The 24,512-nt window shown below is 37.3% G+C and overlaps 1 protein-coding gene across 5 annotated transcripts in view; it reads right to left on the bottom strand.

Annotated features, from left to right (window-relative positions):
* Positions 1-24,512, bottom strand: part of bnc2 (basonuclin zinc finger protein 2) — a 472,589-nt gene that overhangs the window by 4,819 nt on the left and 443,258 nt on the right. For 4 of the 5 annotated variants that reach the window (XM_062971890.1, XM_062971889.1, XM_062971892.1 and 1 more), the window contains one exon: positions 20,706-22,675. In XM_062971890.1, coding sequence (XP_062827960.1) covers positions 20,706-22,675 — 1,970 coding nt within the window. Of the gene's footprint in view, positions 1-2,107; positions 2,139-20,705; positions 22,676-24,512 lie in introns of all 5 variants that reach the window. The other variant, XM_062971893.1, reaches the window with a different exon arrangement.

Raw genomic sequence — 24,512 nt, 5'->3', positions numbered from 1 at the left:
ATTATGATTTGGGAAACGGAATCCATGTTGAATCATGTGAAATAATTTATTTTACTTTATTTTGAAGAATTCTACAAATTGTAGTGAATTTATGTGATTCCACAGAGTTCTGGTGGCAGCCCTCCCAATCAACACTTTTTCAGTTGTGGTTCTCTGCTCCATCATAGCCATTCCATGGCTTTTGAGTACTAGTAGAACAAGCACCCAGCTATCTTCCTATGCACAGCAGTAATTTTCCCATGTGGACCTTCAGTGGATTCCCACAGATCTCTGTGGATCCTTGTTGCTGAGTGTCGAGTCATAGGAAGATAACTAGGTGCTTGTCTGCCACCCCTCTGCTCCCCGCTGGCAAGGAAGTGGATGTGTTGAGTCACTGTTGGAAACATGCTGTAGCCATGTCTCCTAATCCAAAGTCTTGGATTGTGCTCTTCATGCAAGAGTCAGCTTCAGCAGACCACCATTTTTTTTCACACACACACACGAGCCTTTCACACACAAAAAAACCGTCCCATGAACAAAATTACTGACAAATGCTTAAAATGTTTGCAATTTTGCCCATTGGGAAGGCTTCTTATGTCATTTGCTCTTGTGTGTGAGAACAAAATAAGTGAAGAATTAGGGCAGACAGGCTACATTACAAAAAGAGCACATAAAACAAATGGAAATAAGCTATTAAAATTAAAATTCTTATTCTTTCCAACCCAAGATTATTGGTCTCTGTCTGCAAATCGAATTTGCAAATCAACGACAAATATAATGCAAGATATCTTTGATTGTTGTTCTATCTACATGTTCCCCCTTTCCTAGATATTATTTTGCAAAAATCAATAGCAAGGGTTGCAGCGTGAGGAGTCACCCAACATGCAAAGCCAAGAAGCATAGTCTCATAACGTGACTATTGAAAGGGATGATCCATGGACCAATGTTGGTCCATAAGCCATCAGCTTTCAGTCTCTTGCATGTTTCCAGGAAAGGAACAACTGTAGCCGATGAACAGAATTCTGCTGCTGATCCTGCTGCTGATTGGAGGAAAAGTTGGCAGTCCCCACATCAGATAGTATAAGAATCACTGTGATAAGGAATCATGTAAACTATGGTGGGAATCCTTGAACATCTTCAATTCTGCTCTATCTTACAGCCCTGAAACATGGCTCATCAAATTAACACAGTTGCGCAATCACCCCCCAATGAATATTTTTATGAAAAATAGGAATATTAACTAAATGATTATGATGATGATGATGATGATGATGATGATAATAATAATAATAATAATAATAATAATAATAATAATAATAATAATAATATCATCACCACCACCACCACCATCAATAGCAGGCTTTCCAATCCAAATTTAACGGTGTATTCCCAGCTACGTTGTATCCTTAGTCATATTTCAATGCTGATGTAAATGTATGTTCTCATTTTTCTCTTGTAATTTGGGGGCCACAATGGATGCCTTATCCCCACATGTGCACATTAAGACTGACTCACATCTAGATTCAATCTGGGTGTGCAATTCCTGACATATAAAGCCAGCCCTTTCTGTACACGGACATCCCTTGAAGAACTGGGGAGGCTAAGTATAAAGATGATATAACTGAAATCCTTTATGTTTAAACATTGCCTGTTCAAATCACATTTTCAATTAGTAGTGTATCTCTCAACCAGCTAGGCTTTAAAACACAGCCCAAAGAACTCAACTGTGTATTATAGCAAGGGAGAAGAGATAGAACAACTAGACTTAATTTTCGATAGCTATGTGATTCATCATACCTTGTCATAACTCATTTACCTTATTAAATATAGCAAACTAGGATACCAGGCCGCATTCCTATAAATGAAGGCAGGTGGCTGTTTGTAGTTAAAAGGTGGATAGATATTTAAGGAGGGTAAATTTGGGTTCCAAATGGAGATCTCTCCCAATGGAGAAGAGCTACTGAGAGATACATCTGTGGAGCGGAGGATGGAGTGGAAAGCATATACTGTTCATTCATTCCCAACGGGATAACTATCTTTCATAGCAAGTAATGTATTACTGCTTTTTCTGAACATTGAAGTGTGTTATGCATATCCCCCACACTGCACTTACGAAGGCTGAGCTTACCTTGTGATAAGATCAGCTTTCTAATCTTTTGCTAAATCGAGATCACAAAAGAAAGAGGGAGATAGAAAGAGATAGAGAGAAAGAGACAGAGAGAAAGAGAAAGAGAACAAATTCACATTCCAATCTGGTCACATCTGGCTTTTTTAAAATAAAAAAATAGAAAATCTTAAAAACAATAAAATACAGGCTAAAATGCTTCAGCCATGAGATCATTTTCTGTCACCCTTCATCTCACTTACACTGTTGTACTGATGGTTACCTGGACCAACCGCACAATCGAAAATCATAAATCAAATCAGACAAAGGCAAATTCACATAATTCAAAGATTTTTCCTGAACAGATGCCCAATGTTCATATACATGGATGATAAACAAACAAATGTGGGCCTTACACTCTCTTTGGCAATATTCTCGTATTTCTTACCCATTCTGGGTGTCAGATGGCAAATCATTCAAAGGGAAATGTTCTCAGGAAAATGCAGGGACCTCTCAACTGTGCATGTCTACCAATTAACAAGGTTCAGTTGTTGTGCTAGTTAGTGTGTTTGAGTGCCATCATTATGAAATTTGGCAGTGCAATATACCTTCATCAATGAAGTGTGCTTGCTCCTCTGAATACACTGTGCAACCGAGCTGAAACATGGTGGCAGTTTTAACTGTAATAACTGTATAGTTCAGTGGTTCTCAACCTGTGGGTTCCCAGATGTTTTGACCTTCAACTCCCAGAAATCCTAACAGTTGTTAAACTGGCTGGGATTTCTGGAAGTTGTAGGCCAAAACACCTGGGGACCCACAGCTTGAGAACCACTGATATAGTGTCTGCTGCATGCCATGTTCATCAGCCTGTCAAGAGAATCCAGAAGTTTTCCCCATGACTTTGGAAAGTGGTCAAAATGGGCTATTGGGCATAGCCATTGCACATGAACAGTATGGCCTTTTGCTACATTTACTTCCCGTCTTCTTTCTGAGAGGTTAAGTAAGTATTACTTTTTAGCTTCACAATGAGGCTTATTAGAAGAAGCACCAGTGCTGTTTCTCTTGCCCAGTAATCTCTCACTTCTGCCTGTTGTAACAGAGGAATCCAGGCATGTTATATAATGGACAGGGAAAGACTGGCGAGACTAGCATTGAGGTAAAGATAGATGGGAGAGACTATATTACTTGCTCATTGGAGGCTCATTGGAAAAAATCAAATTTGCACATTCATTTTTCAGAGTGCAACCTATTAACTTGGTCATAACAACACTGTGGAGTAGCTTTTGATTTTCCTAGGGTCACCAGTGAGTTTGAAAGTTGAATGTTCATTTGAAGCGGAGGCCCCTTTTACAGTGGCACAAAATCCAATTTATCAAATCAGATAATGCACATTATATGCTTTGGATTGGATTATATGAGTCTACACTGCAAAGCAGATAATCTGGATTTTATATGGCAATGTAGAAGGGACCTGAGATTCTCACATTCACTGCAATCTCAGCAGGTTTCATGCTCAGCTGTTTTTGAAATTGGGGGGAGGGGGGAGGATGTCCCCACTTTTTCCCCATAGCTTACTTTCCCCAGTTTTCCCAGCAAACTGACTTTCATATCTATGAGGTTAGGAAGAAATAATCATGTTATTCCTGAAATCTTTTTTCCTGCTGATAAAAACCGATGGAAATGTACTGAATCAAAATTTCCAAATGTAAAGCACAAGGAAACATTAATTTTACATCCGTTGAAAAGCCTCCAGTTCTCAAATAAAGGCTGGTTTGCTGATGATAACTTGTTAAAAGTTGCAACCAGTTACAGCTATCATTAGAAAGTGATGCAATATCCATTCACATCATTTATAGCAGTAGCTATCAGTAATCTAATTAAACTGTGTACCAGCCCTTAATATCTGTCAGGCAAACGATGTGCAGAAATGTGTGGACAAGTTCTGGCACTTTCGTCAGCAAGGTCCCTTTTCCGCTGTCAGCAGTACCATTGGCTTCTCCTAATATAATTACATTGACTTTTATTCAATTAAGTGCCATTCCTAGCTTTAAAAAAAACTTGCTTTATCAATTGATTCAGGTGTAATGCAATAATAAAGATGAACTCATTGCAGTGCATTAGCCTTGCTGTTCATAACTTCTGAACATGAGTTCATTCATAGTAGTCGATTTCCATTATGCAACCACAGTTCAAAAGAATTGATTCTGTTACATTCATTTCTTAATCTATATTGCTGGTGTTGAAGAATCCCCTTCAACATCATATGGAAATCTAAACAGATGTATTCATCTGATACAAGGCTTTTTTTTTTTACATTTTGAGATTTAATATTAAAACAATTGAGTTTAAAGTCTATTAGAGTGAGGATGCTTTATTTAAAAATGCACACAACTGTCCATATAACTATGAAGAGGAAATGGGTTGGAACAAACTTGGAGAAAACGATGAGACTTAAGAAATAGCTCTGCTATCTATGAACAAAGCTGCTAATACTACAAGCAAATAAAGTAACATAAATGGAAAAGACATTTAAACATGGTGATATACAATGTCTAGCACTTATGTATAGTCCACAGGAAGGCTGTGTCAGTTACCACAGTTGTTGCTTATTTTCGGGATATAGGCAACCTTTGTGAAAAAGGGTAACATTTTCTTCCCAAAATTGGGCTTCCATCACATTTTTCAGATTTTTAATTGAGAACACACTTTCACCAGTATTTCAAAAATTTCTTTAGGTAAAATCTGAAAACACTTGAAGTGTGTGAGACATTGCCCTGAGGAATGTCATTCGTTTTATCATAACTGTTCTGGTTTTCTTCAGAAAGTCTTCAGACATTTCCCTTGAGGCTGAATTTCGCACTGCACAATCATTTTGAATTTATCTTTGGGTAAAGAAAATTGGTGGCAATTCTTACTACTTTCCTGTTCATACAAACAAGACCTGCCCCTTAATATTCAGTAAATACTAGAATTTTTCTTTCACTTCACTATTACTTTTTGTTCTAGTCTTTTTGTTAACTTCACATGATAAGAGCTGAGGATTTTATGGCTGTTAATAAATCTTAATTGGATGAAAAAGGCACATTTCAGTTTTAAATTTTTCTTGTTGGAGTTGCTACTGTTGTGTGCCTTCAAGCCACTCCTGACTTATGACAACCCTAACACAAACTTATCACAGGATTTACTTGGCAAGATTTGTTCAGGGAGGGTTTGCTTTTGCCTTCTTCTGAGGCTGAAAGAGTATGAAATTGTTCAAAATCAACCGGTGGGTTTCCATGGCTGGGGGGGGGGGGGTTGGGGATTCAAATCCTAATCTCCTAATCCTAATCCTCGTGGACAAAGCATGAAGAACGGGTCTGATTTTATGTTTGAAATGTATATTTTTAATTCATAATATATTTTAATAGTTTTAACTGTTTTATGTGCTGTTTTATATTGGTTTGTATGGGCATCTAAATGTTGCCACTGTTGTAAGCCGCCCTGAGTCCCTTCGGGTGAGAAGGGTGGGATATAAATGTGAGAAATAAATAATAATAAATAATAATCTACAAAGCCATAGTCTCACACTCAAACTATGCTAAACCAGGCCATCTAGTACAATTTCATCCTAAAATATGAGACAACTATGTAACCTCAAATGGTTTGTGCATAACTTCTTGTGAAGTCATTGAGTGTAATACTCCTTGCATGCTTTCTTTATGCATTCAACATAAAAAGGGGAGAGTTTTTCACAGAGGTCCCTGGAAGTTCCCTCAGGGACAAAAATCTCACCACATCCCCTGTGGATTCAGCATTAAATAGAGTACTGCTTCTTAGGGCCCTTCCACACAGCCCTATATCCCAGAATATCAAGGCAGAAAATCCCACAATATCTGCTTTGAACTGGGTTATCTGAGTCCACACTGCCATATATCCCAGTTCAAAGCAGATAATGTGGGATTTTATTAAGATGTGTAGAAGGGGCCTTAAACTGTGGGTTCCAACCCTAAATGGGGTCCCCTTAGCTCAGTGGAGTCATGAAAAATTTGGCAGTAATAAAAGTTTTTGAACACCATCATTTACACAAAACTGAAAGCAACAATGTTCAGTGTTTACAGTGGACGCTGCAGAAAATGCTTCAGCTGTACTCCACAGAAAGGGAAACCTGCCTGTTTGGCAAGCCTTGCAAATGCTGATTTATTAGTGAATGTCTGAGATATATACCTCTTTCATATATCTGTATACCTGGGGTCACACAAAAATTTCTCAGACAGAAAGGGGTCACGAATGGAAAATATTTGAGAATCCCTGATCTAGAGGTCAAAGGAAAGCATTCAATTTGTTCATGAATACATGTGAGAATGAGTAATACCCAACGTTACTTTAGGACAGAAGCAAACCCCATTTTTCTCACTTTTGAAATCATAAATCAATTTGACCCTCACAGACAATGGGAAAGAGTTGTGATTCCCTAGTCTTACACCTAATTATATATATATGTATATTCAGATCTATGTCCTATTAAATTTAATGGGGCTTCCTTCCAAGGAAATAAGCATAGCTCTGCAGTTTTATTGTCTAATGTTACATGTTTTGCCTTGCTTTTTCTTATATTGAAAAAGAAAGCAAATGAGGGGGAAATCACCAAAGCCCACGTTATAAGATACTTTAATTATATTATTCTCCTGCTCTCTCTCACACACATATATGTACATTTTCTATTTGCAGTGTGTTGCTTCAAATGTTTCCATAAGTGATGATTTTTAATGGGAGATCTTTTTATTGCTAACGTTTGAAATCAGTAGTTACAGACAGAGTGTTGTGTTACTTAGTGAAATATGGGCAAATTTTACTCGAGCAGCATGTTTGATTCTATAGGGCTTTTTAATGGATTGCATAGAATCTGAAAAAATATTAACCTTTTATAGGAAGAAAATCCAAAAGGTAAAAAACAGTTCAGCACCTATTAAAAAAAGTAAAGAAGTGCTTATTAAATGCAGGATATAAAGGACAAGCAAATTCTTGCAAATTAAAGACAGGGAACCCAGTCATTACAATCCCTTTCAATATGAAACAAATCATTCACACTGGTCACGAAGACAGCTCCCTCTCCACTCAAATTATTCACTTGAAGATAAGCTCTCACCAAACTCTTTAGGGGTTTAACTAATTTACTGCACAGATACAGCACGTCTGTTGTAATAACAGGTAGGATGTATTGGGGTCGACCATTTATCAGAATTAGACTTCTTTTCTCAATTCACAGTGAATGATGCTGCCTACACGGCTCCTCATTCTCAGAGCTCGCCATCCCCTTATGGCCCCTAATGTGGCAGGCAAACAAAATTGACAGTCTCATCTTGTCAACAAGGGGCGATTCTCCTGAGAAGCCACTTAACTTTGCAGAGGAAGCAATGTATTAATGTGCCTGTCCCAGGAATGTTAATCATCTTCCAGCTCCCTCTGACTTTGACATGAAGAAAATCACCAAATTTGTTTACTAAATGAATCGTAATATGCTAATAAGAGAGCATGACATATATGGTAAAGCCAAACAGATGGTTTGTTTACTCCACTTTGCAACTTTATAAATGTTGTAACTCAGAAGATGTTAGCAAGAATTATTGCGTGGTTGGCAGGGGCAATCAAGCCTTTTGCATACCAAATGCAGAGCCAGCGGAACAGGGAGAAATGTTATCACTACCGAATGCACACAAGTGTTCATATTAATATGACATTAGAACAGCCTGTCCATGGCTCACCTGAGCAGGTGCATCCTCTGATTTTACCATGCAATTGTCTGGCTGCTATCCTTTCTGCTTATGTAATCCTTTGTTAAAAGAAAGTCTGAGAGCGCTCTACCCTTGAAAGTCCTGGTAATTCAGTACATACCTGTTGAGGTGTTAAGTGAAACGGCTCTTACAGTGTGAACAGAATTACATTTTCCCAACAGCTGCGTGTGCTCAAAAGCTTCAAGGTTAAGGCACACTCTTAATATATTACAATTGTTGTTCATTAAAGATCAAAAAGCATTACAAACGAGAAGCGTAACCACTGGTGTAGTTGCCAGAGTTACTCAGCAATTGTGTAAGTTGTACTGCGACACTTCAGACTCACACTTTGCCAGCTGCCTCAACGCAAAATGTCTCATTGCAGGAGGAAAAAAGAAGTCAGGACATTTAAAACAAACTGATCACTGAAAGTATAACAAATGGGCTGAAGGATCCTTTCTGAAATCAACTTTATTTCCCCAAATTAGTCCATGTGCAGTAAGCATCAGAATGCAGTGACTTAATTAGCTTGGTATCAAAGACTTGGCTATATGAGATTACCAAGTTCCCATTGCTGCTGTAATATGTAATACACACTGCTTCATATGTACCTGTGGAACATAAGTTTCAGTGGTTTTTATTGGCCCTTCTATAGGCCATGCATGAAATGTAAAATATCAGTTTTCTGAGATATACTACTTGTAAGGTATTTTGACGTGAGAGTGATTTTTAAAAATAAAATGGTTAGTCCAGGGTTTGTGCTTATTTTGTCTTTAGAACTTTCACGCAACATTTATTACTATTTCGGAATCTGTGAATTGAATCCTCTAATTTCAATGCTGCCTTAAACACCATTTATAAGAAAGATGAGCGAGATGCAATTTTTACAAAGAAATAATAATAATGACATGCCTGGTCAATCTGCACCAGTGGAATATCATCCTTTGTAATGCTACACGAGCGTAGATGTTGGTATACCACCACAAAGCACTCACATTAAACTGCAAGTTAATGCTAAGTCTGCAACTTCTGTTACAATGGTTAAACACCATGGTGTGGCATGAAATGAAAGAGTTGCCAGTAGAAGGGGCTTGCAGCATGGATGCTATCTGGATACTTAAAGACACAAACCCAGTAAAGCAACTGCATCATGTACATGCACTGCTGTGAAGCCATTTTCTAAAAGCCTTGAAGTTTGTGCCACACACCTGGAATGCATTTTAAATTAAAAGTCTGCCTGGATGTAGAAGCTCAAGAGGGACCTGTTGAAAAGACTTCTTGACACATGCATGTACTTCACACATTGTTTATTGAGTTATGACTCAAGCCAAATGCTTGAGATGAGTCCTCTGAAAAGCACTGCAGAATATGATTGAAATATACGCTGGATATTCCTATCCAAAATCATAGAATAATAGCGTTGGAAGAGATCACATGGGCCATCTAGTCCAAAATGTTTGGGATATGCAGTGTTTGGGATTTCACATTTTTATTATTATTTGGGAAAACCCATATTTGTATATTACATATTTAATGAGATATTTTGGAGATGGGACCTGTCTAAACATGAAATTCATGTATGTTTAATATATACCTTCTCTACACATAGCCTGAAGGTAATTTAATAGAACATTTTAAATAATTTTCTGCATTAAACAAAGTCTGTGTATACTGAACCATCAGAAAGTAAATGTGTTACTATTTCAACCACCCATCCAGAGAATTTTGTGTTTTTGGAGTGTTTTGGCTATGGAATAATCCATTTGTACTGGAAACAGACAACATCATGGGCATAATGATAAAGAACCATATTTCAAATTATAACTTGTAATACTTCTAAAAAAATGAAACTATCAACTAGACACATTGATTGGTTATTCAGCAATGCCTTCTTTATTTAGGATTGAAATTTTAGGACAACTATGGAAGTTCCTACTACAGTAGACATATTGGATTAACTTTCGAATCCAATTATTTAAATTCCAAAGATTCAATGTGTCTACTCTAACGGGGACTAGCAATTGGAATGAGGTCCTTTGGTGAAAATCTTACTATATTATATTTAATCCATAACCATGCTATATTAAAGCTCAGAGTAGTCAATGTTTCATTCAAATTTGTAAACAAATATAAATATTACTTTGACTGCAGGTAAAACTATGATATTTCAAGCACCCAGAGCTGCTTTGAGTTATGATATACAATATATAGGCTCTCCCTACCTCTGCCCCTCTTTCTTTCTCTCTCACACAGATACACAATGTTTCTCATATTTTTAGTAATTGTCTAGCTGTGCTTCAATGGCTGATTACCGTCAGCAATATATCTCTAGCCTTTAGTGCTGAGATCCCATGAAATTCTTCCATACTTGCTATTGCTATTGGTTATTAAATTCTGAGAGATTTTTTTTAAAAAAACAACAACATATTGACTGGAGACCAAGCAAAGAGGAAGTATGAATTCAGTTTAGTTTCCAAGGATTACTTTGGAGCAGAAACTGTTAGCAGCTGTCCCAGCCTGGCGCTTATATCTCATCTGAAACATCTACTCACTCCTGACCAACAAAGAAAATTTCAATAAAGTAGTTTTACTGGTTTAACAGCAGCAGGCTCCTGGGATTGTCAAAGTGCTAAGGCTTTTCCAAGGAGAGAAGGAATCAGCAGCTGAAATATAATTAACCTTCCATTCTCAATGCAAAACTGCCACGCACATAGGAGCTCTGCAGTCTATTAGTGAAGTTATAACGGCCAACAGGCAGAAGGAAAATTGGTCAAAAGTTGGCAGCTGCTGTCATATTTTAGAATTATGATTAATGACACTAATAATGCAGATGATTACTGATATGTGTATCTCCTGCAGTTTATCATATTGCACTGGCTGCCTACGTCCACAATAAACACGATGCTATCATTTACCTCTTTATTGAAGGCAATCCTTTCTCTTGTGAATGAGCACACTCTAATTACTTTGTAATGTTTTATGTCTTATGTATTTTGCAGCTCTGGATCCCAACAACTGCTTTGTATCTACCATTGATTAATTACAGAATGTTTAATCAAAATTTAGAACCGAATGTTGTCATTTATGAGCAGCATGCATTGCCAAAGTACTTAAAGACCTGTTCCAAGTAGTAAGAGAGTGCTGGGTTCAAACTAAGTCCCATGAAGGCGCAAACTGCCAAATATTTTTTCTTCAATATTTTGAGTGTGTTAGTCCTTCCTTGGTTGGCTTCTGTTTTAATTACCCATTGAACCCAACAGGCATGCTCTCATTGACTTCAGTATGTTTTTGGAACAGACATGATAAATGAGGGTTTATTCTGTTTTTGCTTTTAAATTACATCATCCCCTTCCTATTCTACTGTAGAGGAAGGAATGGAATGAGAAAGGTGGTCTCACAATAATCTCTCAGGTTACCTCCTTTAGAGTAAAGGTCTTTCCAAATGACAGCACAGTTTTGAAGCGGTTAAACAAGTAGAGGGGGGAAATGCAGGGACAAATACATAAGTTTTTTTTAATGTGGATTTTTATGGCACTGTCATACAACCATTCACCGTTGAAGTTAAGTGTTTTTTTAATACCATTACTGAACTGCTGAAATGGATGCTAATATAGCTTGGAGTGCTAATGTCAAATCCTGGTAATAAAAAAGACAGACTGCTGAATGAAATAATTTCAAGTAAAAAAAATAGAACAAAAGTGCTCTCGCTCTCCACTTTTATTGAATTGGGACTGACTGAGCCAATTGCCTTAGAAGTCTGTAAAACACAATTACTAGTGAGTCGAGTGACCCAGCTGTGCCCCCTTTGTGACGGTATGGGCTAAAAAGGCAGCGGAATGAGTGCTGCTTCCCTATCTGGCTATCAGACTTCAGCAGTTCCCTAGTGAGAAAGTGTCCTCTTCTCTACTAACACCTGGCTTCTTTTCGTATGAAATCTTGACACCTTGTTGCGTGAAAGCCATGGTATCTTTGTCACATATCAAAGGAAAACTGATCCAACTCCTTCCTCTTCTTCCTCCACCGCTTATTTTAAATAAAAGCATGAATGGTGGCTGTCACTATAAACCTGGATTAACTGACTTTTTTCTCCCAACCTCCTAAATTCTGGATGCGAAAGCTTTCCTTGAGTTGCACAGGCATAAAAATTAACAATTTTCTCTTTATATTTTCAACCAAAATGGTCTCAAGTTTACTCATGACGTTAAGCAAATAAATATGAGAAAAGAATTGAACTGAAGAGCAGTTCATAAAATACATAAGGGACTTCATAAACCACTGAAGTCAAGGCTGCACATGCTAACAGCCTTTCTTCGTGAATTTACAACAACTCTGGTTTTAAATCATACACTTTGAAATGGGGTTAAAATCCAGAAATATTATGACATTAACTCAAAACTGGGCTGTTTTAGGCACAATTCAAAATGCCAGTTATGACCTATAAACAGTTTAGATCCATGCTATCTGAAGGATAGCATTTCTCTGCATGAGATCTGCAAGGAAGGCATTCACAGATACTTCTGTTAAGGACACACAAGAAGGGTTTTTCTCTTACTAGAGTATGAAATTCCCTTCTGCAGGGGATTTGGTTAGGTTCCCTCGCTGCTTTCCTTCCATCATTTTATTTAAAGACCTTTTTATTTAGTCAGGCCACTGGACATAAGCAGATGCTTTTTTAATGGAGATACTATATTTTTATCTTCATTAGTATTTTCAGTGTTATAAATTAGTGTTTTATGGACTCATTGGTTTAATTTTTTACATTATGAATTGTTTTACAGTCAGTTCTTCATATCCATAGATTTTGCATCCATACATTCAAACATCCACAGCTTGATTTAAAAAAAGAAATCCGAAAAGCAAACGGTGTTTGTGCCATTTTACTACACCACTGTACACAATGGGCTTTAAGCACTCACAGATGTGGGTATCCATGAGGGGCTTTGGCACCAAACCACAGATGATACCAAGGGTCTAGTGTACCTGAAATTTGTTTTGAACTTATGGTGCAAGGTCCCTTAGGTTTCATAATGGGGGGAAAGCAAGATATAAATATTACAAAACAAAACAAATAAGTGAATTTAGGGCTGGATCTACACTGCTTTCTTTCCCAGGATTTAATCCCAGGTTATTTGTTTATACCAGATTATCTGGCAGTGTAGACTCATATAATCCAGTCCAAAGCAGATAATCTGGGATCAGTTCCTGGGATATAGAGCAGTGTAAATCCAGCCTGAGTTTGCCTTTGAATTGATTTCTTTCTCTCTTTTCTTTTTACAAAACCCAATACTCCTCTACAATAAAATCTATGGATGATGTTTTTACAACAGTATGGATTTTAGCAAGTTGAAGCTTCATTTACTAAAATGGAGTTGAAATTCAAATTATGTGGCTTGTGTCCACCACCAAAGATACTAAAGATGACCCTTTACTATTAGTTTTGGCATGAAGATAATTGTACGAATGACTTCTTTCTAATCTGTTATGGCAAAATTGGCTACGTGATAGCATAAGGAAACACTGAGATGAATAATACTGAAAATTCAAACGCAGACATAGCTGCCTTAAATAGATAATGATGAATTTTGCAAAACTCAGAATCAAGAAGGCAACACTTCCAGAGAACTACTTCTGGAAAAGCCACATATTGGCCATATATGTTCAATCGTGGAAGTAATCCTCATCTATAGTGACAATAAAACAAAATGCATTTTGGCAGAGACTTACTTCAAGCAAGGTTTTTTTAAAAAAATAAGTGCTTTTAATTTCTTATTTGTGCAGTTTTTATCTTCATGAAATAACACACTTATTTCTTCCTTCTTTGGCATCAGCATGTAAGGTCTTCACTAAGTCTCAAGAAAAACACCTCCACCTCTCTGAGAAAAGCAATTAACTCCTTGGTTTAGTTTAACTTTCCTGCAATATCAATTTATTTGACAGGGTTGCATTGTTTTAAAATTGCCTAGTTACAGTTAAATTGCATCTAGTTGTGAATTTAGATACTGTTCTAACACTGAAAACAAGCACTGAACAATCAGCTTTTCTATCAGCTTCATTATGTCTCTGCATACCTTGGTGGAGAGCAATTGATTTTAGCCAACTAAAATGCTGTTCCACCCTCCTTTCAGGAAAACTACCTAGTGCTTTAAAGTGACAGGGTTCTTTATTTTCTATGACACTTTTAAATGCAGTCAATGTGCCCAAAATATGAATATTGCTCGCAAATTGTTTACAAAGAAGCTGTTACATCAAAAGGATTGTTTTGGTCCAGTTGTTTTGCTCTGCTTTTCAAAATCGTGTTGGTTTGAAAGTTGCTCAGAAATCAGTTTCCCTGATAACGTAACGCTACAGATGGAAGCCACTTCTGACTTTTTTTTCCTGATTGTTAGAAAGTGAGTGGATAAAGTATATGTATGTGTTTGACTTCATGTTGCCTGTAGACCAATGGTTCTCAACCTGTGGGTCCCCAGGTGCTTTGGCCTACAACTCGCAGAAATCCCAGCCAGTTTACCAGCTGTTAGGATTTCTGGAAGTTGAAGGCCAACAACATCTGGGGACCCACTGGTTGAGAACCATTGCTGTAGACTTATGATGATGCCATGAATTACTTAGAGTTTTCTTAGGCAAGAAATGAACAAAGGTGATTTTACCAGTTCCTTCATATGACATATACAATAGAGTCTCACTTATCCAACATTCGCTTATCCAACGTTCTGGATTATCCAACGCATTTTTGTAGTCAATGTTTTCAATATATCGTGATTTTTTGGTGCTAAATTCATAAATACAGTAATTATTACGTAGCATTACTGCATATTGAACTACTTTTTCTGTCAAATTTGTTGCATAACATGATGTTTTGGTGCTTAATTTGTAAAATCATAACCTAATTTGATGTTTAATAGGCTTCTCCTTAATCTCTCCTTATTATCCAACATATTCGCTTATCCAACGTTCTGCTGGCCCGTTTATGTTGGATAAGTGAGACTCTACTGTAGTACCTGGCATTCATTGGCATCTAAGTACTAACTAGGGCTCAAATATAGGGTATTTAAGTAGGGAGACAATATTAAACAGAAGAAGTCATTTTTTGTTTTTGTGGTTGATCTCTCAAGGCAGGCTATTTGTATTTATCAGGGCACCATAGAATGTGTATTTGTATCTCAACATACGTTGAAAAAGAAATTCATACTTTTAAAGTGTTCAATTAATTCACTATCCAAAGAATTCAAGTCTTCCAATAGTAACCTTAGCCCTATAGTTTTAAATTATAGCTATATATATGGTGCCTTTCAGTGCATGTGTGAAGAAGGGGCCTGAATATGAACTGGCTTTTTCGTCATAGTAATGGCTTTCTAAAAATGGTGAACAAGTCTTGGAAAAGTAGACTCAGAAAAGTTGGCTTTGAAAGTTTCAAAGCAGAGCGGGATGATTAGAAAAGGCAGGGGGATGGTTGCAATTGTCTTGAAGAGGTGATAACAGGAGGTAGGTAGTATCTTTTCACATCTTCACCTTTGTTGATAATGTATGCAGTGGTTCTTCTGCAGTGGTATTTGATGTTAATTTATTCAAGCACACCTGTATAGGTCTGGAAGTCAGGTAGCTAGATGAGCAGTAGTATATGCTTTTGATATAGCTACCCAGAGGCCTATCTGCAAACAAATTTAGTTCTAGAAACATCAGCAGGTTTTAATAAACTGAATACAGATGTCTTTCTTCATACAAATCAACGGGTTTACAAGTTTAAATCTGGACTGATTTAACTAGCAACCTAATGGCAGAATCACACTTGGCACCAATAGTTGCCTCATATTTATTTATAAGTAACCCTGAGCAAATATTATTTTCTTTTTAAATTTATTCATGGGGTGAATCACCTTTCCCACCTTCTAGACAAACACACATGCTTCTCGTTCAGTGAAAAGTTAAAGACAAACCTTAACAATCAGCGTCCTTTACTCAGAGGATGTCAAAGCGTAGTGTTCCTCTCTTTGTTACTTGGAACAGTTTTTTCCAACTGCTGGGAGTGTATTTATTTTACATAAATTTTGGGACATGAAAAAGTGAGGTAACATGTCTGCCTGGACACTGAACCCCAACATAGCTGAAAGTAACAAGAAATATTTCAATTGCCGTTGCTGAATACAATAAAAATGGATATTAACTTGGTAGTACAACAGCTATAAAAGAAGGCAGGTTCTTCTAAGCATGCTAACATAAATTTCACCTTCCATGCTAAATATATTCCATTAGTCATATATGGTGGTCAACTCTCTGAAACTCCACTGGAATTAAGAGTGTCAAGTAGGCAACTAATTGGTTGATCATTGTTATAAAAATGTTAGTCATCTGTTACACTAGGCTTGTCAACATGAATAGATCATAATAAGATCTTCCAAGAGAACAAATTTCCAGAGCTTGGAGATAGAATTCTATAGAATCAGGAGAACCCTAAGTAAAGCCAATCTAAAGGTTTTTGTGACCATTTTGGGGTGTCATGGAGAAAATTATCTAATCCCCATGGTGGAGAAATAAAAACAATTAGAGCATATGAAGAAGGATGTCAACCATTTTGAATTGTTCAATCCTAAAGTTAAAGAATAACATTCTAATAGGAAATTTTCCCCTTTCTGTCTAACATAAACTGCATCTTAAACAGTGGTTCGTAAAGCTTCTACATATTCTTTTAAAAAGCACCTATGTTTCTTCTTGTAGTATGAGGACTGTTTAATCAGAATGGTTGAATTATATACTCTGTAAACTTGAGGGTTTTTCCAAATAGTTAAATGTAGCTAATACTGCCCTTTCTTCTGCTAGTACTATTTCTAGGGAGATATTATATCAAATGATGTCTTAAATAAAATGTTAAATGTGATAGCCTTCATGTGTGCATTAAGTTGGATGTTCCCCATTTCTGGTACAGCAATTAGTGCTGAAATGGCTATAATTGGGTTCTAAAGTTAACAGCCCATTAAGGTGACTGAAATAAGTTCTCTCAGTGTTATTACTCGAGTTATTTGGCAGTGAAGTCAATAAGACACTATACACTGGTTTATCTCTTCAAGGTCTTCTTTGCTACTTGAAGGACTAGACACATAATGGACTTACTTTGTCAGATTTCTTTTTAGAAGCAATCTTTACGAAAGTGAACAAGAAAATCTTAGATAACATAAAATGCACCGTACTATGAATTTAACTCAAATTCTTATCATTCTGTCTATATATGGATGGCCATAAGGCCAGAATAAAGGACTAATGGAAGAACGAGATCTCTTAAATTCAGGCCCTTCCTACACAGCCATATAATCCAGATTATCAAAGGAGGTGATCCACATGATCTGCTTTGAGCTGGATGACATGAGTCTACACTGCCACATAATCCAGTTCAAAGCAGATAATCTGGAGATAATCTGTAGAAGGGGCTTTAGTCATGCATGGGCATGTGAGAACTTCCAAAATCTATAAAAGTGTAGGTAGATACAAGAACACTGCCTAATTACTTCACACCTTTCCTATCTCACATTTATTCTTCTGCCATAGATGACTTTCCAATATGGTTATCACAATATATTATAATACTGAGTTAGATAAAATTGCTCTTGTTACTTTCTACTGAAGTGTCTGGAAAAGTTACCAACACTTTTGCAAAACCCGTTGAACCTTTTTACAGGGTCTGTGGTCAAATTGTTCAGACAACGGAAATCCAGAGCATCATTCATAGCTTATAGTTCTTTGGGTGTGTATCAAGAACAACTAGGGCACCACATGGCCTTGCATTCTGATGTTCACAAAACTGCTGCACTCATGCAAAGCTATTAATGAAGGAAACAATTAAGTAAGCGTCCTGCTTATTTTCTTGTTTAGGTTGAGAAGGGAACTCTGAGCCGGAGGATTTTTTGCTGTCCGAGGAATAGATTCTATGCAAACAAGGAGGTTAGGATTTATCTTTCTCTTTCCTTAATGGAGTCCCACCCATATACTCAAAAATGAATTCTGGAGACCAGGAAACCACCTGAAACTGGTTTTTCCAGATGGCTGCAGTGGGAAGGATGAAAGAAATTTCCAAAATCTTTGTCATCAAATACTTTGGCCACTTTATTATATTATCTAAAGACATTTTTTCTAGAATATCTACCTGTCTGCCTGCCTCTGCCTAGATTGTTAAAATATATTATATAAATTGACCCTGAGCTTAATGCTGCAATGTAACCTGCCCACCTGAAATTTTCTTTCGACAATGAGGAATGAGCTAAAGTGGTCTCAACAAAAACTTCAGAAAGCAGATTCCGGGACAGCAAGCTAATCCTGCTGATTTCAAAGCAAGAATACAATGTAGAATTGTCTAGATGTAATTCCCACTGAATTCAAAGAAGCTTCATTCCAACTATTTCAAGATTTAAAGGGAAGCTTCAGTAAAAGGGGCTTGAAATATTGAAGCAACAATTTGATTTTCTTCTTCTTTTAATCATCAGCTCCACATGGATTTGAAAACTCAGTTACTAATAGTACTTTAGCATGCAATCTCCACATAGGGATTTGAGAAATAAAAGTATTAGTTCCCTCATGGAAACAGTTTCACAATTCTTTGGATCCTGCTCAAACTTGGCCTTGTACTATTAACTGCAAAGTGAGGGCACATCATAAGGTTAAAAAAAGACTAATGTCCTACAGAAACTCAGTTTAGATCATTATCAAAACAGAGTTTACATGGTTGGGAATGAGCTTCCCTTTTTATTCACAAGCTGGGTGAGTTCTGAGCTGGTCTAAGTGAAGCATGTTAAATCAAATTCTATTATATACATCTTTGGTAATAACAAGCCATGGATTCCTGTGTTGTGTTCATACATAATATATAGGTAACTATGTTATATTTTGAAGTTAAAGAGGAAACATTAGATTTTTTTTTTTTTACTTCTTGTGCATAAAATTGGACAGAGTGTGAGTGAGCTCAAGGCTTAAATAATTAATCCAAAATTACCTGAACTATTGTTTAGGCAATCATTGAGCATGACAAAATATACTCTCAAGGTAAAGGTTTTCCCCTGACATTAAGTCTAGTCGTGTCTGACTCTGGAGGTTGGTGCTCATCTCCATTTCTAAGCCAAAGAGCCAGTGCTGTCAGTAGACACCTCCAAGGTAATGTGGCTGGCATGACTGCATGGAGCTACATTACCTTCCCGCTGGAGCAGTACCTATTGATCTACTCACATTTGCATGCTTTCGAACTGCTAGGTTGGCAGAAGCTGGGATTAACAGCGAGAGCTCACCCCACTTCCCGGATTCCAACTGCCGACCTTTCAGTCAATAAGTTTAGCAGCTCAACGGTTTAACCTGCTGTACCATCAGGGGCTCACTGGTACAGACTCTCAACCGTATTGTTTTAATAATTGTGGTTTTAATTACTTCTTAGCCAGATTCACATCATATACACTAAAAACCTGAGGACAACATTGGGACTGACTGTGATCCAGAAGATTGTAGTGTAGTTGGGACCTTTCCTTGTTTTGATTTTTAATATGTGGGAGTCAAGGAATTAAGCATAAAAAGTAGGATTTAAACCATGTATTTTCATCATATGGGCTGGATCTTTTTCATCTATTTGAGAATTTTCAGAAAACATAATGTGGTGTGTGCATTTGTGTGAAAATTTATAGATTTATAAACATGGAATAAATTGTTAGCATGCACTGTATTTGTATGAAAATTTGAAAAGGAGATCCTTGTTAACAAAAATACATAGACACAACTAAAATGTTCTGGATCAGCTGCTTCTGTTAAAACAAAATTAATTCTGAACTGCTCTAATATGATTGCAATAGAATATCATTCGTATATTCAGTAATAGTCTGATTAGATTTTTAAAAACATGCCTGTACTTTCCCCTTTTCATGCATATTGCTCATTTGAGTGATTGGGAATTTTCACAAACATACAAAACACATATAAACAAACCTTCCAGAAAACGTGTTGTCGAAGGCTTTCATGGCCGGGATCACAGAGTTGTTGTATGTCTTTAGGGCTGTGTGGCCATGTTCCAGAAGTGTTCTCTCCTGACGTTTCGCCCACATCTATGGCAGGCATCCTCAGTGGCATCCCCAGTGGCCTCACAGCCTCTGAGGATGCCTGCCATAGATGTGGGTGAAACGTCAGGAGAGAATACTTCTGGAACATGGCCACACAGCCCGAAAGACATACAACAACCCTCTTCCAGAAAACATTGCTTCCGATATTCATTTTAATGGGGGTTGCCTAAGGTGTGTTTTATCAATATTATCATCCATGTCAAGTACTAATAGGACACTTAGCAGGTTCCCACATGAAATAGTGCAAAATATCATCAGTGGAATCGCCATCTGTTTTAGCACACATTAGAAAGGAGGTTTCCCCCCATATACTTTTCTATAAATCATCTTTTCTCAACTTTGAATCAAGGTAAAAAGAAATTGAATGTAACAGAAGGAACAGCCTGCATGGAAATGTTTGTCATTGTTCATATATCCTTTAGATGATACAATTTTGTAAGTTTCAACTATATGAATAGCCTTATATAAGATTATCTAACGTAAGAGATTAGATAATCATTATTTTTGAGAATTAGTTATATATACATAGGAGGATGTATGACCGTGAATTTGAATACTAGAAATGTAATGAATGTCTCAAACTGCAAGCATGTTTATATATGCTAACTTGCAGCTGTAATTCCAATTATTTCACAAGGCACTGGCACACTTCTTGTACCCTGTTCTAGATATCAGAACATAAAGTGAATGGAGGACTAATAAAGGAATATGTTACCAGGTCTCTGTTCTGTTTGAATCCTTAACTTGCTTCACTACCCAAGAAATTAGTTTATAAATATGTTATTTACTGACCTGTCTCTGCTTCTTCGTGAGGGAAAAGCAGCATTGCAGCCAGCCACTGTGCAGACATGCATCTCTTTTAAATGAACATTCCTGTAGTGGAGCTTCACGCTGTAAGAACTCTTGAAACTCTTTTTACACACATAGCAGATCTTGGGATCTGGGCTGGAGCACAAATCACCCTCAGGGGAGAATTTCTGGGGGCTGTTATAGTTGAAAGTGGAAGTAAAGCTTTCATGAAGAGCAGCCATGCTGGCACTGCCTCCATTGTAAAGTCCATATTGGCTCATGTAAAACATCTCATACGTAGGGTCTGTAAATTCTTCCTTCACTTTAATGTCATCGTGATGGGAAGTATCATGGTGGTTTTCATCTGCTCTGTCGTGGTTCATCATGGGCTTGTTATTTCTTTCATGCATCATATGTTCATCTCCTTCCATGGATTCCTCACATAGTTTTGGTTCTGAGGATTCGGACTCATTTTCATAGTCTCTCTCATGCTCTTGGTCTTCTGATGTCATACTATCTGCTCTTCTTATTTCTGTTCTTGAGATGTACCTGTTTCTTCCATTTTTTGAAAAATCTTTCACAGACAACCCAGGGCTCATCTCTTCCTGAGAATGGCAGTGATTGTCATGCCCACCATCATTAGCCACACTTCTGTTATCATTCACCTCATCCTCTTCATCATCAAACTCATCAGCAGTGTCAATAACCTCTTTCTCTATTTTCACAGGCATACTCGACTTCCTTGGCTTTTTCTTTGGGGCAAGTTCAGCATTTGCCTCTTGGCCAGGCATCCCTAATGCAGATAATGTTGATTCTGATGGAGGAATTGGAGGCTGCTCAATTGTACCAGCTGCTGGCATTAAAGGACTAGTAGGTAATGAGGTTGGAGGACTCACCATCTCTCCAGGGGTAAGAAGATTTCTGTAGAAAGGAGGAACAGGTTGTACAGTCTTTAAAGCTGGAAACACAAGTTGGCTAGGTAGAGGATTTTGTAACACAGGATCTAGTGGGGGAGTGGTAAAACCCATTGGAGGCCGTCCAGGACTTGTTAATGTTAAATTGGACTTTGTACTTGCTATGACAGGGGTAGCAGCACCTGATGTAGCACGGATCAGATCCTTGTCTCGATTGTTCCTTAGCATGGGCATATGAAGGCGGGGATTGGGGTTCGCACTGTGGCGGTTGCGACTTCTGAGTGAGCTGAATACCATATTACAACCTTCAATTGTGCACCTATGTTTAATCTTAAGATGGACTGCATTGTAGTGAATTTTGAGGGTTCCCTTGTCATAAAAGGTTTTGCCACACGCATTGCAAAACACTCTCCCTTTTCGGGATGCTGATCCCATTCTCCTCATTCTGTGTATTCGAAAGGAGCTTTTTGTATGTTCGGGTTTGGATAGATCGTTGACAGGTGTGGATGTCTGGACTGGGGACACAGAAGATGGCTCAGATTTGGGTTCTACATTTGTGATGCTGGTCAAGGCATTTCTACTGGATGTCTGCTCATTCTTGAAAGGTGCTGGAGAAACTTCAGATTCACTGCTTTCATTATATTCATTCTGGCCTGAAAGGCTTGGTTCACGCAATCTCAGCGATGGCTGTTCAAGGAGGAGACCATTTGGAGGCAAACCCAGCAGAGGAGCAGAGACTGGATTTATGTACTGAAATGGAAGCAGGAATGCTAAACTGTTGGGGATGTTTTCAAAATGATGAATGCTGGAAGGGTTGCTGTTCTCCAGGTGAGAAAGGAGACTTGGGCTCCTGGTTCGATTATTGCTTTCAATAAAAGTCCTTATATCTGAGTCTGCCTTTGAAGATGGTACAGCCACTGCCTGCCCTTCTTTTTCTTGAATTGCCATCAGCTCCACAATGGATTTAGTTTCTCCGAACCTCAGAAACTGCTGAAGGGTAATAATCTCTTCTTCCCTGGACATGATGGCCCAGCGGTCCAGCACTTTGCCTGCAGCATCCTAGAGGCCATATCAAAGAAATAACAAAGACAAACACAAAAGAAGAAAACGTTATTGATTCTGCATAATTATTGACTTCGACTGAAAATACTGTACTGACTGCTCATCAAACACTATGCTCAGAACACTACATGCAAACAATGTGCTGATAGAAGTTGAGCCACAAAGCAAACTTTCCTATCATGCAAATGTAGTCATTAGAGTCATAGTTAAAGAAACAGAGAAGTTTAATAATGTCAAAGAAAACAAAAATGTAGACCACTGGGGTTTTGTGATCGAAAACACCTTTAGTAATACCATTTTGACAACAGGGATCTCTGTACTGTGCAACTATTTAACATTCATTAAAACGAGAGATGATATCTTGCTGTGCACGACACTATTACAAGTGCAAAAAACTACACTTTAATTCTTATTAAACAGTGCCACTATATGAATGTAAATAAAGGCATTTGGTAATTGTACTTCTCAGACAATATAGAATTTAAGGAAATCATCTCAAATGCAAAAAAGTAAATTTGTTGATAGGAATTATAGTTGACTGAGGTAGACATTTTTAAAAGCCAGCATGAAATATTAAGAAAAGATTTATTTTTCTTTCTTACCTCCCGAACATTTAAAATTTAATTTTATACCAACTTAAATAAAAAAGATTTGAATAAATTCCATGGTTTGATTGATGGATCTGCTATGTTAATTGGGAATTAATTGTTATCTTGTGATGTGGATTTGATTTGACTTAAAATACAATTGTTTGTGCCATTTTTATTAAATTACAGTTACAAACATTGTAAAAAGTAAACATTGGGTAGTTGCTGATAATATAAATCAGTAAAAATGTTTTTCTTCTTCTTAACACTGCCTTCTGACAGAGAAGGGGGAAATCCAGGGAGAATACACATCAGTAATCATCAGACTATCTCTTGTTAAATATACATTAAAAAGCATTTCATACTTTCATTTTTTCTAGTAAGTATGAGATTTGCCTCGAGGTAGGACTTAAAAATTCTGCACTGTAATGTCAGACTATCCACTGCTGTATGGATAAAAAACATTAGAATGCTTAGATAATAAATACATCATTCCACTGGCAACTTTTCCATTTAGGTTAATGCCATCCATGTTGCCACCTTTGTAATTCATGACCAAACTTTTCAAGCACAAAACAGTGGATGGCTTAGAAACTCCAGCTAAGAAGCATCTATAGTTCAGACTTCTTACTCTCTTTTTCCTCCTATAAGTAGGATTGAAGCATGCTTAGGGGGAAAAAAAACAACAACCCTGAGACTATTAATCTCTAGCAATGCATAGAATGCGTAAACACACTTACAAGTAGAAGAAATGGAAACATAAATATGAAGCCTACAACAGATGCAGATGAGCACATCCATGTCTTGCATGCAATGAAGTCTTATGTCCTTTTATATTATGCTTCTTTAAAAAAGCTTCTCAGTTACCTTGGTTGGACCATGTCTTGATGCAATATATGTTCTTGATCTGGTTGTGCTCTTATGTTTGATATAATGTTTAAAACAGCCATTCTACAGCACAAAGAGGTTTGAAAACCCTGTCTGGACATTGCCTATTTTGGTAGTAATATTAAGAAAATTTACTCAAAGACATAAGTTCCACTGAAATCTATTTGCCTCTGAGTAATTGTTTTTGAAAAGCAAGATGGTTTATGTAGGACTGATTCTGAACAAATGTCAGAATCCCCCAATGCCCTTCTCAGAAAGAATACATGTGAAGAACATTAGGCTGGAATGCAAAATCCACATTTTCATTCCTTATGTAACATTTTTCATGTGTATTGCCCCAGAGGTACTCCTCTGCGGAT

The sequence above is a fragment of the Anolis carolinensis genome, chromosome 2 (assembly GCF_035594765.1).
Source record: "Anolis carolinensis isolate JA03-04 chromosome 2, rAnoCar3.1.pri, whole genome shotgun sequence".
Classification (NCBI taxonomy): domain Eukaryota; kingdom Metazoa; phylum Chordata; class Lepidosauria; order Squamata; family Dactyloidae; genus Anolis; species Anolis carolinensis.
This window is presented reverse-complemented; position numbering and strand designations above follow the sequence as displayed.